The sequence below is a fragment of the Quercus lobata genome, chromosome 8, assembly GCF_001633185.2.
Source record: "Quercus lobata isolate SW786 chromosome 8, ValleyOak3.0 Primary Assembly, whole genome shotgun sequence".
NCBI lineage: Eukaryota > Viridiplantae > Streptophyta > Magnoliopsida > Fagales > Fagaceae > Quercus > Quercus lobata.
The window spans coordinates 6308651-6326349 of record NC_044911.1 but is presented as its reverse complement, the minus strand read 5'-3'; the positions used below and the strand labels follow the sequence as shown (position 1 = coordinate 6326349).

The 17699-nt window shown below is 36.5% G+C and overlaps 1 protein-coding gene across 3 annotated transcripts; it reads right to left on the bottom strand.

Annotated features, from left to right (window-relative positions):
• Positions 1 to 6193: 6193 nt before the first annotated feature.
• Positions 6194 to 9924, bottom strand: LOC115954759 (receptor-like protein 9DC3). 3 transcript variants are annotated; one of them, XM_031072689.1, is made up of 3 exons: positions 8734 to 9924; positions 6706 to 8652; positions 6194 to 6579 (listed from the first exon to the last, which is right to left on the bottom strand). In XM_031072689.1, the coding sequence occupies exons 1-2, from the start codon at positions 9878 to 9880 to the stop codon at positions 7892 to 7894; spliced, it is 1908 nt and encodes a 635-aa protein (XP_030928549.1). In that variant the 5' UTR covers positions 9881 to 9924; the 3' UTR covers positions 6194 to 6579; positions 6706 to 7891. The 3 variants fall into 3 exon arrangements, with proteins under 3 accessions (XP_030928549.1, XP_030928550.1, XP_030928551.1); XM_031072690.1 differs by having other exon boundaries at positions 6194 to 6571; XM_031072691.1 differs by having other exon boundaries at positions 8734 to 9906.
• Between the last annotated feature and the right edge of the window lie 7775 nt (positions 9925 to 17699).

Sequence of the window (17699 nt, the reverse complement as noted above, 5' to 3'; positions counted from 1 at the left end):
AAACATCGTCACAAAGTATAGGAAGTATTAATGCATGGACATGTTGTAATGCTTATGCATAAGTACCCTTTTTCACCCACACGTCACTTGCGTTTGGGGTGATTTCCTTATAGGATTGGGTACGGGAGTTAGGGCTTTCAAACCTTCGTGAGAAGCTTTCCAAGCAGTTGGTGAATGCACCAATCATCTTCATCACGTTCATCATTCCGGAATCACCATTCTGATCTCTAGATTGATCACCTGCCCAATTTCTTCTATCATTTCTAGGTCCTCCTAACCTTTGAGGAGTTGCACTATTCTTTGCTCTCAGCTTTTGGCAATTTGGTCGAGTATGCCCTTGAAGTCCGCAATAATGACACACATAAGTTACTCTAGGACCTTTTTGTGGTCGTGGGCGTGACTTGGCACGAGATTCAGACCTGCCCACAGATTGGTTACGGAGATTCAACATCTGTTGGTTCACCACATTCTTCTTCTCCTCCATCTTGAGCTTCTCTTCATTAAGGTCAACTACAACTGGATCTTTGGCCTTTACAAACTTCACTTCTTTAGTGACATTTCCAGATAAACTACTTCCTCCGGTATATCTCAATCCGGATTTGTCTGAAAAGCTCTTTTGAGATGAGATAACATCATCTAACTTCTTGGTGGTGACCCTCTCTATTTTAGCATTTGCTTGCACAACCTCATTCTCAAGAAATCTCACTTTTGTGTAAGTTTCAGACAGCTCACCATTCAGTGTTTCTATCTCACATTTGGCCTCTCTATATCGGATTAGGAGACTTTTGTAGTCCTCCTCTACCTTCTTCATTTTTCTCACAGCAGCCTTGGCCACCTTTGTGTACTCACCTGACTTCTCCAAGAGTGAGTTCTAATTCTCTTGAAGATTTGCTGTGCTTTCATCTTCTTCAGCATCTGATTCTTCAACAATTCCTAGTGATTCATCATCACTATGTTCTCCAAGGTCTTGTACAAGCAGATTCAACTCATCTGAAGACTCAACATGAGCAATAGTCATAAAAGCTGAATAGTTCCCCTCTCCATCACAGCTTTCTTCAGATTCTAAGTCAGATGAATCCGAGTCACTCAATGTCGTGGCATACACTTTGCCTTTCGATTTCAAATAATTCAGACATTCCTTCTTAAAGTGTCCATGTCCGTTACATTCAAAGCAAGTGACACCTTGTGTAGGTTGGGATTCTTTTCCATCTTTCTTTTTGAATTCCCTTTTCTCCCTTCCAGAACTTTGGAATTTTCTTTTATCATCAAATTTGCCATTATTTTTGAATTTCAAGAACTTTCTGAAATTTTTGACAAGGTATGCAACATCTTTGTCAACTACATCTTCTCCCGATGAGTCTTGATCTTCCACCTTCTCATTAATGGTCTTAAGAGCAAGAGATTTACTCTTCTGTTGATTGGGCAGCAACATCTCATAAGTCTGCAGAGAACCAACCAGCTCCTGTACTTTGATGTCATCAAGGTCCTTGCTCTCTTCAATCGCTGCCACTTTAGCACGAAAACTTTCCGGTAATGATCGAAAGATCTTCCTTACAATTTTTGAATCCTCCATTTTCTCCCCCAAGTTGAATTTGCTGATAACCACCTCATTTAGCTTCCCATAGAAAGAGTCAAAAGACTCATCCTCACTCATTTTGAGCTCCTCAAATCGAGTGGTCAGCATTTGCAACTTGGTGTCTTTCACTTTCTTCGGGCCTTCATAAATAGTTTCCAAAATCTCCCATGCTTCTTTGGCAACGGTAATGTGAGAAATCCTGTGAAATTCATCTGGAAACACACCACAGAAAATAGAATTGAGTGCTTTACTATTAGCATTAGATGCAGCAAGTGCTGCCTTATCCCATGTGGATTTGGCTGCCTCAGGTCTGGTCCAACCAATCTCAACAGCATCTCAAACAGATTCATCAATAGAACACAGAAAAGCTCTCATGCGAACCTTCCAAAAAGCATAATTACTACTATCAAAATATGGAGGTGCATTTAGGGATTGAGACCGATCCATCTCAAAAGGGAGTCAAGGATCACACAATGGTAATGAAACTAATAGCAGTGTACCCGCTCTGATACCAATTGGAAGTTCAAAAATGTGTATAAACACCTTTGAACGTTTAGACTCTCAAATTACAACTTAATCAATTCAAGCAATATGTCAAACAACTAGTGTGCGGAAACTTAACATAAGCTATAATATGGAATTGGTTAAAAACTATCTAAGCCAAAACAAAACACAATCCACAGCAGATAATAAAAAGGCAAAGATAGAGAGGAAGGAAGATGCAAACACAAAGACAATACGCGATGTGTTATCGAAGAGGAAACCGAAGCTCTCGGCGTAAAACCTCTCCGCCGCCCTCCAAGCGGTAAACAATCCACTAGAAAATACAGTTGGGATACATGGCCAGCAATAGACCCTCCAATGTATAGATTGTGGGTGAATCAATCTTGTTTTTCTTTAGGGTTTCTCTCTCAAAATTCTCTCTGGAAGCTCTCTTACAATCGTGGGTAAAGGGGTATTTATACTGGAGTGGGAGAGGAATGTGAAACGTCAGGTTTTACAAAATAGGGGTAGCTCGCGGCTTGACCTCGCAGCTTGACTAAGTCGCGAGATCCAGTCGCGAGATAACCGTATGGCCAGTTGTCCTGTTTTGTCCTATAGTGCTCCAGCTTGCATGACTGTTCACCTTCCAGCATGACTCTTCACCTTCCAGCATGCTTGGCACGTGTGCTGCGTCTGGCGGCTTGCAGCCGCGAGTCACCAGCAAGGCCCAGCCGCGAGTCTCTGTTTTCTTGCACACTCATGAGCAATCTTCACTCTATCTCACTCACTACCCTTACATCAAACCCACCTAAATACAGGGTTACTAAATGCTGAATTACAAGCAAATTTTGTACTGAATAAAGCCAATTAGATGGTTGAAAGTTATGTTTCTCATGAAAGTTAATTTTTTTGCTAGTTTTTTTTTTTTTTAAATATTTCTCATGAAAGTTATGTTAAAAACTTTTTTAAAATAATTTATTAACAATTACCCTAAAAGTAACTATTAACATGACATTTTTTTATACCATATTAAATTATCAATTATCTTTGAAGTTTAAACTATTAAAAAATTGTGAATTTCAATGTTTAACTATAATTCTATCAAATTTTGATAATTAAAGTCTGTTGTTAATATTTGAAGACACAACTCTCAATGTTAAAAACCGCACAGTATAACAGAAAATTGAAAAGAAGCAGCTACCTCCACCAACTACAAGAACAAATTACAGAATGACACATGGCCACTAATATAACTGAACAATAAACTACAGCTATTTACATCAGAAACACTTGACGACTTGCAGCATAATATCTTCTGAACATAAACGGCAGAAGCTATATTATAAGCGACTTGTCATGAAATGTAAACAGACCAAACCAAATACGACCAGTCGTTTAGATTGCAGCTTTTCATTTAATATAACACACACACACACACACACACACACATATATATATATATATATATATATATTGCTACAGTATTCACCATATCTTTATTTTGTTTTTTTGAGTACACAAATAGAGGATTCTCAGGAGAAAAAAAGAAAAATAAGAGAGAGAGAGAGAGAGAGAGAGAGAGAGAGAGAGAGATACATATATTTGATTGGTAGCAACCAGGAAATTTTACATCAAAACTACATATTTGATTTAAAGTTCAAACGAAAGATTTTTCTTTTTCTATTTCTTTAATTTTTCTTTATTTTTATTTTACGTGTCCAAGTGTGTTTATAGATAGAGAGTGATAGATATTGTGATTAAAAGAGCGACAATGAATGGCTTCTTTTATTTACAACTTTTGTGTGTGTTTGTTATTGTGTCTCACATTTTGGACTTCTCATGTTTGTTTTCTTATTAAAAGCTGTATGATACTAGATCTCCCATTTGTTACATTTTACATGTTTGTGGAAATGCGTGTTAGAATTATGTGATTTATTTTTGCATTTTTATAGAGTTTGTGGGGCTTAACTAGGTGTTTATATTCCATTTCCTAGACAATGCCCAATGCACACCCCGAAGGGACATGAACTATTGCTCTTGTTGTGAGCTTAGGTAAGAATTGAAATCCATCATCCTTTTTATTTATTTCCCTTTCAGTTTTGTTTCCTCAATACTTATTTGTTATTTGTACTCATGATTTCTGACACTAACCATTGATAAATTCATCAATGATATGGAAAGAGAGAAGCTTGTTAGATTTAGCTCTAATATAGCTTTTGATGGCTATTAGTGTTATTTCCTTATTTTGTAATTGTTGTATGCAAATACATCTTTCTTTCTTTCTTTTTTTTCGTTTTCCTTTATTAGATTTTTTAAAACTTATTTGTAAATATTGGAAAACTAATGCTCTGACTATGTGCTCCTTATATTTGATTATTTTAGATACGAGTTTTTGCATATGTATATAGGTGGATTGAAGGAATAAAGTTGGAAGAGAGAGATGGCACTTTGCTATCTTGATATTCACACGTTTATAACCTTCATATTCCTCTCTCTTTCTCATTTTGTTATCTTTTATTTTCTTTGTGGTGACTTTCCATTTCTTCACCATTTTCTATCTTTGAAAGATGGTGAAATTATGACTTTGTAAACGACGGGGGAGGCGGGCAGCCATTGTGTGTGTTTGGAGACTTACTGATAAAAAAGACTTGAATCTTTTTTTTTTTTTTTTTAAGAAGAAAGCCTTGATTCTGAGTACGAAGACTTGACTTTGTAACTTACATTGCGACAATTTGGTTGGTTTCCTTTTTTTGAAAAAAATCAACTGATGGGTGGTTGTTAGAGACTAAACAAGCACTAAGAAAAGGACTCAGCAGGGGTCCTATCATGGAAAAAATGGGGCGTATGATCACTACAAAAATTATTTATTATTTTTTTTCAAAGGTTGACAACATTGAAAAAAGTACTAAAAAACCAAACAAATTTAAGGCTTTTAGGACCTGTTTGGCAGAAGAGTTTGAGTAATTTTGTTTGTCGTTTTTTGAAATATATGTGAGAGAAAAAGTGTGTTGAAATGTATGTAATATTATTTAAAAACTGAAAATGAGTTATTTAACAACTTTACCAAACGGGCCTAAGTGATTGAAGATAACAATATGTTGAAAAAACTCAAGTTTGTTATAGTGCACTACAGATATTTGACTAACTGCACCATGTTGGGGAAGAAAGTTGCACATATGTTTTTTAGTCGATTACCACTGCTGAGTCCCTTTCTTAGTGCTCATTCACTCAAAAAATTCAAGATAATACTGATAGTAATTAAAAATCATAATAGAGACTTGTTTAATGTTCTTATATTTCCATTTCATTGATGTGTTCCTTCATAACTAAAAAAGTGCTACCCACTACTCAGTATATGCTAAAGTGTGTCTATATGAGAAAAGATATCACTGCATAGTTTTATAAGGTGTTATGTGAAAAAAAAAAAAAAGGAGAGGAAGAAGAAGAAGAAAAAAGAAGAACCAGTGCTGTTTATATGACTAGTTACTCCAATATTTACCACATCTAGTTTTGCGAGGAAACAGATGAGGACCTTTATAAAAAAAAAAATGAAAAATAGATTATGGTAGTGACTTGTATTTTTTCACAAGCATTATAGTAAAATACTAAAATCTCATTCTGCATAAATGGTTCATAATTTAATGTGAGTAATTTTTGGGTTTCATTGGCTATATTTTTGACAATATGCTATTTTACATTAGCTGGAGCTAATGCTCTAATCCATATTGAATATCTTGCTAGCTTAGCTTTGGTAATTCTTGTGGTTAACAGCCATTACCTTTGTAAATTCACAAGTGTTTGACAATATTGGGGAAGACTTTGATCTCAAGAATGGTAGTTTTTCTCAACATATAAGACCTTCTGAACGTAAAAACCACTGTGGATGAATTGATTAGGAAGATGAATAGATTTTGGTTGATAAATGTCTTGAGTTATACCATAAAAGATAGTAGTACATTTCAGGTGGAGTTCTGAGTATTACTGTTGGCTTCATTAATCCTTCTCTTGTTCTTGTAATTACTAGGACTAAAATAAAACCCACTGAATGCATTTCTTTTTCAATTTCTCATTTCTTGTTTTAGGATTTTCTGTTAAAAATATTCTATTCCGGCATTCAATAGAGAAGACTAGAAGTATGAGAAATAACGCAAGGCCGACCTTAGAACTAAATCAAACATGCCAGACACTGACAGTCTCAAAAGAAACAAATAAACACATGAAATACCCTCAAATACATAGATAGAGACCATGAGAACCCAAGATACCCCAGGGCTAGCTATGTCCAATTTGTCACACAATCTCTTGACAAACAGACGGAAAAGTGTAAAAAAAAAAAAAAAAAAAATACAAAAATAAAAGTTGAACATATCTATAGTAAGAAGAAGAAAATAGCACCTTAATTCATTCAAGCACGATCCACTCCTCATTAGCCACCATTCGAATGCCCTGATGTAATTTAAAGGCTCACAATCTTCTCTCACTGCTAGTAGAGAATAGGGTCTTCATCACTTTCTACTTACCTTGCAAGTTTATAACACAGAAAAATTATAGAATATACAAACTACTAATATTGTTTCTAATTCTAAGATATGTTTATTTGAAATCATAACATAATATAATTCTAAACAGAAGTTTGTCAAGCTCACCTAAGACCACCCTTGAATGCATTAACTTCTTCTTCGCCCAAGTCTTTTATTATTAGGCCTTCTCGTCTTTCCATTTCGTTCTCCTTCAACAAACCTTACAAGCCAATGAGGTTTTTCTGTTTTAAAAGCAACATATCCCACAGCTAATCCAAACACCAAGCCACATCCATAGCCAATTAACACAGCCTTCCAACCAAATCCACTTGCAAACATTGAATCATTGTCTTCTTGGAATATTGATGGTGGTGTCAGTGGTGATGCATCTGTAGTACATTGCTTAGACAATGGGAATCCACACAGTCCCAAGTTATCATCATAAGAGTCATTTTGGAATGTAGCAAACTGTTTACCTTGTGGAATGAGTCCTGTGAGATGATTTTGTGAAAGGTTTAATAAAGCCAAAAATGTTAGACTTGTCAATTGCATAGGGATTTCCCCAACAAGTCTATTTGAAGAGAGGTCCAATGATTCAAGTGCTGACAAATTTGCCAATAAAGATGGTATAGAGCCGGTTAAGCTATTATGGGAAAGATTAAGCAATCGGAGAAAGTTAAGACTTGCAATTGCCTCTGGAATCTCTCCCTGGAATTTGTTACTCGATAAATCAATGGTTGTGAAGATTGTTGGGATTCCAATTGGTGGAGTCTCCAAACCTTTCACTGTCACCCCTACTGTATATTTATAATAAGTTGAACCCGCCATATCATGAAAATAATTTTCACCCAAATATTCCAATTCTTGCTTGCCCTCATCATTAATCATCATGGCTTTCATGTTTCCAAAATAATGACTTGGTAAAAGACCAGTAAACTGATTGTGAGAGAGATCAAGAATTTGTAGTTTAGAGAAAAGCATCCCACTAGTATTATGAATTCCTATGGGGCCGTGAAATCTATTGGATCTTAGGACAAGAACATGTAGCTCAGAAAGTGCTTCCAGCCAATACGGAAATGAACCATTTATCTTGTTATTTCCAAGGTCTAGAACTTCGAGACTTGTACAGTTGACCAAAGATGGTGGCAATAACCCTTCCAATTGATTTCCATTAAAGCTGACAGTGTTCAATCTTGTGCAATTTGCAAGTGTTTCAGGGATGGTTCCTCGGAAGCTATTCATACTCAAATCTATCACTGATAGAGAATCGCCCAAGTTTCCTAAACACCGTGGAATAATACCACTCAAGTTGTTATAGGAGACATCCAATATGTGTAAGGACACTTACATTGCAAATCCCCAAAGGGATTTCCCCAGACAATCTATTGTTTGAGATTGAAAAGAATTCCACCGAAGATGGTGGAATAGGAAGCTGTCCTTGTAGTAGATTTGCACGAAGGTCAAGTATCCTTAGATTCTCCAATTGAGGTAGCTCTATACTTGATAAAAAGTTGTAAGAAATATTTAGGGACATCAGATATTTCCCAGTTCCGAACTTGTATTCTGGGATTCGGCCAGAGATTTTATTATCAGAGAGGTCTAACGTTAGAAATGGTGTATTTAGGAAATTTGGAAAATTAGTGATGTTGAATGAAGCTAATTCCAAGTTATTCAATTCGGGGAAGGTATGATTAAAATTTTTGTTGATGCTTACTGACAGACTATTATGTGAAAGAGCAAGAGTGCCTATTTTTTTAAACTTTGTGAACATTTCAAAATTCACAATGCCACTCAAGTTATTTGATGAAATATCAAGTTCTGAAATGTTCACAAGATTGGAGATTGACTTTGGAATACAGCCATATAGCCTGTTATTATCTAATGTAAGAAACTGTAATGAACTGCCAAACTGGAATTCACAAAAGTTACCAGTAAGCTGGTTATCAGACATGTAAGCATCTGTGAGTTTTGTGAGGTTAGGAAAAAGGTCGGGAATTTCACCTCCAAAGTTGTTTTGAAGGAGGTCAATAAGAGTGAGATCCTTTAGGAATGAAAGTGACACAGGTATTGGTCCTGCAAAATTGCAATTATATGAGATTCAAAAGATTTCCAAGAGCTATGCATAGCCAACTAAAAGTGATGATGAGATCTTACCACTGAGATTGTTGTTAGATAGATCCAAGCGAGAGAGCTCCCTGTGATTTGACAGTGATGATGGTATCTCACCACTAAAATGGTTATTTGATATATCTAAAAGAGTGAGTTTTGTAAGATTACCCACAGATGCAGGAACTGATCCAGTAAAATTGCATCCATTCAATACCAATTGCCTCAAGAATTTTAGATTGCCAATTGATTTCGGTAATTCTCCTGAAAAAGCCGTCTTAGATAAATCCAAGAATCTTAGGGGATTGCTCCAATTTGACAATGGAAAATCCCCCGTGAGTTCAGAATTATCAAGTAGATTCAGCTCACGTAGGTTTGGTAGTCGGAAAATGTTATCCGGTAACCTCCCTTGCAATTGACAACTTTGGAGAGAAAGGGACATCAAAGAAGAAGAGAGATTCATGAAAGAAGTAAGCGAAACAGAAGACATGTCACTAAGATCAAGATGAAGGTCTCTTAGCTTGGTCAGATTCTGAACAAGCCTTTTAACCACAGAGGTTTCTAGACTAAGATGAAAGATGGATAAATCTAGCGAGGCCAATTGGGAGAGTTGAGATAATTCATATGGGACTTGGCCAGAAAATGCAGAGTTAGAAAGGTTAAGATAACTCAAGCTAGCAAATTGACCAAACCGAGATGAAATGGATGAAGAATTGAAGTCATTCAAGGCGAGGTTGAGATGTTGTAGGTGAGAAAGAAGAAAGAGGGTACTGTTGGAAGGGATGGTGCCATAAAGCCAGCTACAACTGAGGTCAAGGCCAATCACGTCCCCCCTCGCACTGTCACAGGTAACTCCATCCCATGAGCAGCAATCGGTGGCATCCTTCCAAGACTCCATCTTTGGATAAGAATGATGACCAACTTCATCACAACTGGAAGAAGCATCTTCTGAAAAAGTAAACAATTGCTTAAATTGGAGCAACGCAGAGCTCTGGTCTTGGGAGCACAGTAATGCTGAAGAAGAGGAGGGAAAAGATGATGATGTAACTTCAGAATACAAGAGCAGAGAGAGATGCAAGATTTGAGAGAGCCACATTAACCACCTCATCATTTCTAGTGAGATATGAGTATCGTGAGGAAAGAGCTGGAAGGTTATTTTATAGGAAAACTCAGGAATTGATGATGAATACCTCATTTCTTGTCGACCTCATTTTTAATATGATTGATCAATTTCTGAGGATAAGTTGGTTGACTTTTTTTAACTTTCAGAACGATGGGACAGGTGGCTGGATTGGTTTGGAGAATTAATTGCAAACTACTATTCATTTTTTGAAGTTTAGGACATGGAAATATACACGTAATTGAGAAGACTTGGTTAGTTTGCCTTTGAAAAAATGGCAACAGAGGAGTGGTTGAGATGGGGCGTGTCAATTTTGACTCTAACAGTGAAACATGCATCAATTTGGGGAAGAGAGTTGCACATTTTTTTTAGGCTATTGATGACATTGTGACGTAAGGTCCCTTTCAACTCAAGTTTTACTTGTCTAGCAAGGGCCTTGCTGCTGAGTACATCTCTACGTAAGAGCATCCTTATCAAGATGTCAAATGCCAAATATTTAACATTTGACATCCAAACTCTTAAAAATCACTTCCATCAAACATGGTAAATGCCATAATTTTTTGCATTAATAAACAGTACAGTCTCAAATTTGAGACCGTACTCCTCACCAATAGTAAAAGTTATATTATTTTTTATTCCGTGGGACCTGCTTACTTTTCTTCTTATATTTTTTCTTTCTCCTTTTTTTGGCTTTCTTCCGTCTCTCATTCTTGCTCTCCAACCATGTCTCTTTCTCTTTTCTTCTTTCTTTCTCTTTTCTTCTTTCACCAGCATCCACAACTGAAAACCATGGCGGTAGTGGTTCGGCGAAACCGTGGAGAAGATGAGGTCGAGTTTGTGGTCTGTGGGTCTCTGCTGTTGATCGGGGTGGCTTGGTTGCGGTGGTTCGGCGAGCATGCCTGGGTTTCGACAGGTGTGGCTGGGTTTAGGTGGGTTTTGTGATTTGATTTTGGGTGAGAAATTTCAAAAATATGTTCTTTCTAATTTTGGGTCTGTGATTTCTAACATGGGTATGTGATTTGTGGTGGTACTGGGTTTGATTGGTGGTTTTGATGTTAGTTTGTTGAGTTTTTGATTTGGTTTTGGGTGCCGCCGGTGATGGTGGCTATGGCTGTGCTGTGGTGGTTTGTGGTTGGGTTTGTGGGTGGTGGGTTTGTGGTGGTTTTTGGCTGCTGGGTGAGGTGGCTATTGGCTGTTGGGTGTGGTGGCTGTTGGGTTTTGTTATACCAGTGGTGGTGGTGGTGAGTGGATGTGGTAGTGTGGCGCCGGCGGTGCTGTGAGAAAGAGAAAGACAGAAGAGAGAGACAGAGGAGAGAGGAAAAATAAAAAATTATTGAAAAATAATAAAGAAACAATATTTAAATGAAATGGTAAAAAAATAGAAGTTTTGATATATGTCGTATGGTAAAATGGTGCGTTATATGTTATAAATATAGGTTTTGAGAGAATAAATGTTAAATTTTTTAGAAGTCTTGATAAGGATGCTCTAACAAAGTGCTCATGGGTTTAGATAAGGGAAAGTTGAAGCTACGATATTAGTATCATATTATAATTATCTTTAAAAAGAAAAAAATATACTTACAATGCTCCCATTAAAAAAAAAAAATCAAATAGTCCCCATCCAATAAAGAAACTCAGGCATAGTAATAAAAAAATCATTCGAGACACTAGTAGTTGTTAGTGTTCTTAAAAAATAATAACAAAAGAAAGATACATCACCGTGTAATGAATTAGAGGGGCATGTTTTTTTGTCTAATTAAAATTTATGTGATTTCATAACTAAAAAAAGTTCAAAAACCCACTATTGAGTATATGCTGTGCGTCTCTCTCTCTCTCTCTCTCTCTCTCTCTCTCTCTCTCTCTCTCTATATATATATATATATATATGATAATCAAGATTCTCTATCTAGAGGTACAAGGGAATAACACTTCACCCCAATTTTGAAGTAAAAAAACACCCTATTTCTTTGAGATTTGAAGAAAATATTATTTCCCTAATTCCATCAATATCGGTAAAAGAATATATTCTAAATTTTAAAAAGATTCTCTTTACAAAACTTTAATCATGGTTAGTGAAAACATAGCCAATGGAATTTAAGATAAAAAGAAAAAAGGTTTTCCAATACTAATGGCATGTTTGGATTGAGGGGGGAGAAAGGGGTAGTAAAGTAGAGTTGGCCAAAAATTATGTTAATTTCTATCCAACTATACTCTACTCTCCTCTATTCTCCCTCTCTCTCCTCAATTCAAATAGACCATAAAAGACTTGCAACAGTGTTTAGTTAGACCATAAAAGACTTGCAACAGTGTTTAGTTAGCTAGATTTCATTGACCTAAAAAGTGTTTTGAGAATGGGAATTACAAGCTTGGGGATGGGTTAGGATCCAACGCTTTATTCATACCAAAATATAAATATTTAAAATTCAAACAGTGGGATTTTTTTATTATATTTTGTAGAAGATTCAAACAATGGGATTTTTTTTAGGATAAACAAAAGCAATACAACTAGAACCATACAGTTCGAGCTAGAGGAGACACCTATGAACGAAAATAACAACTGAGACAACATTATAATAAAACTACTAGATCTAAACCAACTGCCATATTTATCTAATTAATTCCCCGTAACAACAAACAAAGACAAAATGAAAGAATTCCTATGCAGAGCAACGCCCAAAACTTTTAGAGAACCTCAACTAAAGCTACCAAAATTTGCTTCTAAATATTCTTAAGTGTGGGCAGTAGCAGATTTGGCTAGCGAGACAGAGTTAGGTCATGGCATGCCTTGTCAAGCTTCGTTGTGCTTATTCCAAATCATCCAACTAGTTATAAAAAATATTTTATCTCATGGTATCAATTGTTGTGCTTATTCCAAATCATCCAACGAGCTTCATTGTACTTATTCCGAAGCTACCAATTGTTTGATTAATTGCCTAGTATCCAAGTTATTTTGTTACTCTTTTACTGGATTTTTTTTTTCTACTTTTCCTTTTCACTAATGGTTATTTTCCTTGATCATTGGTTACAGTCTCTATCACATTGAAATAGAAAATTGATCATATGTTCTCTTTTTTCATCACTTTGGTTTGTTTTGAGTTATGTTTAATATTTAGTTGTATTTTGAAGTGGGTATTTGAATTTGTACTTCAACGAGTATACCAACTAATTGATTAATTTCTAACTATAAACAATAGGCTTTATATATTGAAACCACACCACCATATACACATATGACAACAAAAATTATTATATCAAAAGAAAACAACTGAAAGCTTAATTTGTGTGAAAACACTAATGCTTATTTAGATCCCCAATTTTAAATTATGGCTTAATTGCTTTTACTCTAATTTATCTAAGTGCGGAACAAGAGTAAAATATGCACAATAAACCGAAACACTACTCTAAGTCATAAGCAAGTACAATAAGCGATAAATGTAAAGCTTAAAGAGTAGGAAAAAGAAATGCAAATACAAGATAACACTGACACGTGTTATCGAGGAGGAAACCGAAATACTTGGCGAGAAACCTCTTTGCGGCCCTCCAAGCTGAAATCGATCCACTAGTGAATAAGTTGAAGTACACAAATATTAAAAAAAAAAAAAAACCCTCCATGCCTAATCTACCCAATGTACTTGAGCCCTCCAAACTCCTTCTACCAACGAACTTTTTGGAGTCTTGTCTTCACTAGTTATCTGGATCCTACAATTCCACCTAATTGCATCCGCCACTCAATGACTTCTTCCAATGCTTTCCAAAGGCACCAAAACTTCTCTCAACACTCAGAGTGGTTAAGGTAAGTGTTTGGGTTAAGAACCTCTCAAGGATATGTAGATGAAGAGGTGGGAGTAGATGGAAGCTTTAGAGAACTAATGTAGAGGATTGTAGGTAAAACAATCTCTAGCTCTCAAGTGTTTGGTTAGGGTTTCTCTCTCAAAAGTTTCTTCAGAAAATACTCCTCCTTACATTTCGTGGGTAATGAGGGTTTATATAGTATTGGCAAAGAATGGGAAAAGTCACACTCAAAAAAGCAATAGACAATAAGTTTCACAGGTCACTCGTGATTTAGCCTAAGTCGCGAGTCACTTGCGAAATCTAGCCTGTAACACCCCGACCCAATTTTATAATTAAACTATGTGTTTGAGTGGTTAATTATTATTTTTAAGCCACTTACCTTCTAAAATTAATATAAGAGTATTTAATAAACATATTATTTTATAATGCCATTAAATAAGAATTATAAAGATTATAAATAATTGAATGGTTATTTGTATTATGTATATATACTAGATATGTACAAAACTATATTAAGTGGGTTAAGTTATTACATACATAGTTGGTGTTTTAATTAAGCATGATGCATGAGATTGTATAGTGGAAATTTCACCTACATGCAACCAATTGAAATTCAACACGTGTAGGGCCAAAGCATCATGCATGTTGACTTCTTAAGCCCCAAGACCAACACTTGGCCGGCCATGCAACAAAGAAATCTTAATCTCAATTCTTCTTTGACTTTTCAAGACAATTTGAGCTTCCAAGAAACTCTCTTGCTCTCATTTTCCACGGGTACACACACAAATCAGAAATTTGCACCTTACTTTACTCTTTTTCTCTTAAGGAAAGAGCTAGGAAGGTCTCTTGAGTCCATGGGTTCACACACACCAAAAGAAAGATAAGTCTCCATCTTATCTCTTATTTGACTCTTTCAAAGCAACTACAACAATCAAGAACTCTCTCCCTCTTTCATTCCCACGGGTCCAACACCAAAAGAAGGAAAAGCTCTCAACTCTTTTCCCCCTTTCACACCTATGGGTCCAGCAACAAGGAAAGATGTTTCTTTCAATTCTTCTCAAGCTTTTGTACCCAACTTGAAGCTAAAGTGATTCTAGCTCTATCACTCCAAGAATCCATGTTTAGGGTAAAGGGAAATGTAATTCTTTTAATCTATTGTCCATATATATATAGTGTTTTAAGAAGCTTTGAAATTGTGTTGATGGTTTGTTGAAGGTAGATTAGGGTTTTTACTAATTAATGATTTTATATGATTAAGGAAGTAAGAAAAAGTTAGGATGAGTATTTTTTATGGTGTTGCTGGGATTTTTGTTGTGTGTATTTTTTCTCTAAATGGTTAAATGACTATGTATAAGTGTTTTATAACATGTCTAATTAGTGTATAAAAATCCCCATATGAAAATACCATCGTTTAATAATTGTTTGTGAATTTACAAGAAAACGTTGCAAAGCTGTCACTGTGACAGATTCTGTGTTAATGCACGGTAAATTATGTACTAAATTGTATATAGTGAATTAGGATGCTAGGAGTAGTTTTTATGAATTTTAAGACACACATGGTTGTTATGGAAGTGGTCTCACAGCATTTGGATGAACATAAAAATAATGGTTTAATTTTTAAGTTGCAAGAAATTCTGTCAGGACAGATTTGAGTATGTTGTCTTGCATGATTTTTAGTAAATCATGGGTTTATGCTTGACTCCGAAATTTTTATGGTATATACTGGACATACGGGGGAGTAGTTTTGTAAAATTTCATGACATTTGGATATGAATTGGTAGCCCATTTGTATTTTATAAGTGAAGTATATGCTGTTGGAATAAAACAGTGAACAGTAAGGGACATGCCTAACCCGGACTGGCTGGCCAATGTCATCCTCGTAAAGAAGGCCAACGGAAAATGGAAGACATGCGTGGACTTCACAGACTTAAATAAGGCCTGCCCAAAAGACAGTTTCCCCCTGTCGAGGATAGACCAGATGGTGGACTCCACAGTAGGGCACAAACTCCTGACTTTTATGGACGCGTTCTCGGGATACAACCAAATAAACCTAGTAGAGGAAGACTAGAAGAAAACTGCTTTCATCACAAGCCAAAGGCTCTACTGCTACAAGGTGATGCCCTTCGGGCTGAAAAATGCAGGAGTAACCTACCAAAGGTTAGTAAACAAAATGTTCAACAAACAGATTAGGAGGAACATGGAAATGTACGTAGACGACATGCTCGTCAAGAGTAAAGAAGAGTCTGTTAGTGTGGCTTGAATTTGCCACAAGCCCATAAAGCCCAATCCGGCCATAGATTGACCTAATACAAGTTGTATTAGGAATCCTACTTCAGCCGACTTTTATAAAGTAATATATATATATATATTGCTTTATAATATGCGGCTAGATTGCAAAGAATTGATTAGAGAGAAATTTCAATTAACCTAGTGAGCAAGCCGCATGAGAGAAAATAGAGAAAAGAGAGGCAGCCAGTTTCTATTCTTATTTTTTCTGTGAGAGAGTGCTAGGGTGTAATTGGGATTTGGGTTTCTTGAGAGTGTTCTTGTGCACTATTGTATTTTCCCTGATAATAGTGAAATCCCTGCAACTCCGTGGACGTAGGCAAATTGCCGAACCACGTAAATATTGTCTTGTACGTGTGATTATTTTTCTTTGACGTGTGTTTTCTCTATTTGTTTTGTTTCTCACAGGTTAGGAATTTTTGGTTAAATTCCCTACAACTGATATCAGAGCCTAGGGTTAGGTTTAAGTGAGAGCAATGGCAGAGGAAGCAGGAAAGGCGTCTGGAATAGAAAAGTTCGATGGCACAGACTTTGGATTTTGGAGGATGCAAATCGAGGATTACCTTTATGGGAGGAAGTTGCATCTACCGCTTCTAGGGGAAAAACCTGAGGCTATGAAGGCTGAGGAATGGGCTCTTCTTGACAGACAGGTACTAGGAGTTATCAGGTTAACTCTGTCTAGGTCTGTTGCACACAATGTTGTAAAGGAGAAGACCACAGCAGATCTGATGAAGGCTTTGTCTGGTATGTATGAAAAGCCGTCAGCAAACAATAAAGTGCACTTGATGAAGAAACTGTTCAATCTGAAGATGGCAGAGAATGCATCAGTAGCACAACATCTGAATGAATTTAACACTATCACAAATCAATTGTCGTCTGTAGAAATTGATTTTGATGATGAGATTCGTGCTCTGATCGTCTTGGCTTCTTTGCCAAACAGTTGGGAGGCAATGAGGATGGCAGTAAGCAATTCTACAGGAAAAGAAAAGCTCAAGTACAATGATATACGAGATTTAATTCTGGCTGAGGAGATTCGCCGAAGAGATGCAGGCGAAACCTCAGGATCTGGTTCTGCCCTAACCCTTGAGACAAGAGGCAGAGGTAATAACAGAAATTCAAATTGGGGCAGATCAAAATCCAGAAATTCTAATTGGAACAGAAGTAAATCTAGATCAGGCCAACAAATACAATGCTGGAATTGTGGGAAAACAGGTCACTTTAGGAATCAATGCAAAAGTCCTAAGAAGAAGAATGAAGATGATTCTGCTAATGTTGTAACAGAAGAGGTACAGGATGCATTACTTCTTGCAGTAGATAGTCCACTTGATGATTGGGTTTTGGATTCAGGAGCTTCGTTTCATACCACTCCACACCGAGAAATCATACAGAATTATGTTGCAGGTGATTTTGGTAAGGTGTATTTGGCTGATGGTTCAGCCTTGGATGTTGTGGGTATGGGAGATGTTCGAATATTGTTGCCCAATGGGTTTGTTTGGTTACTGGAGAAGGTTCGACATATTCCTGACCTAAGGAGGAATCTGATTTCTGTTGGACAACTTGATGATGAAGGGCATGCAATACTATTTGTTGGTGGTACTTGGAAGGTTACAAAGGGAGCTAGGGTATTGGCTCGTGGAAAGAAAACTGGTACTCTGTACATGACCTCAAGTCCAAGAGAGACAATTGCAGTTGCTGATGCAAGTACTGATACAAGCCTATGGCACCGCAGACTTGGTCACATGAGTGAGAAAGGGATGAAGATGCTGCTGTCAAAAGGAAAACTACCAGAATTGAAGTCAATTGATTTTGACATGTG

What these genes read in the sequence shown, in the direction of transcription:
- LOC115954759 (XM_031072689.1), bottom strand. Translation starts at nt 9,880, where the DNA reads ATGAGGTATTCATCATCAATTCCTGAGTTTTCCTATAAAATAACCTTC. An exon ending in ATCTAACAACAATCTCAGTG is followed by an intron (nt 8,653 to 8,733) that starts GTAAGATCTCAT and finishes GCAATTTTGCAG; the next exon opens with GACCAATACCTGTGTCACTT.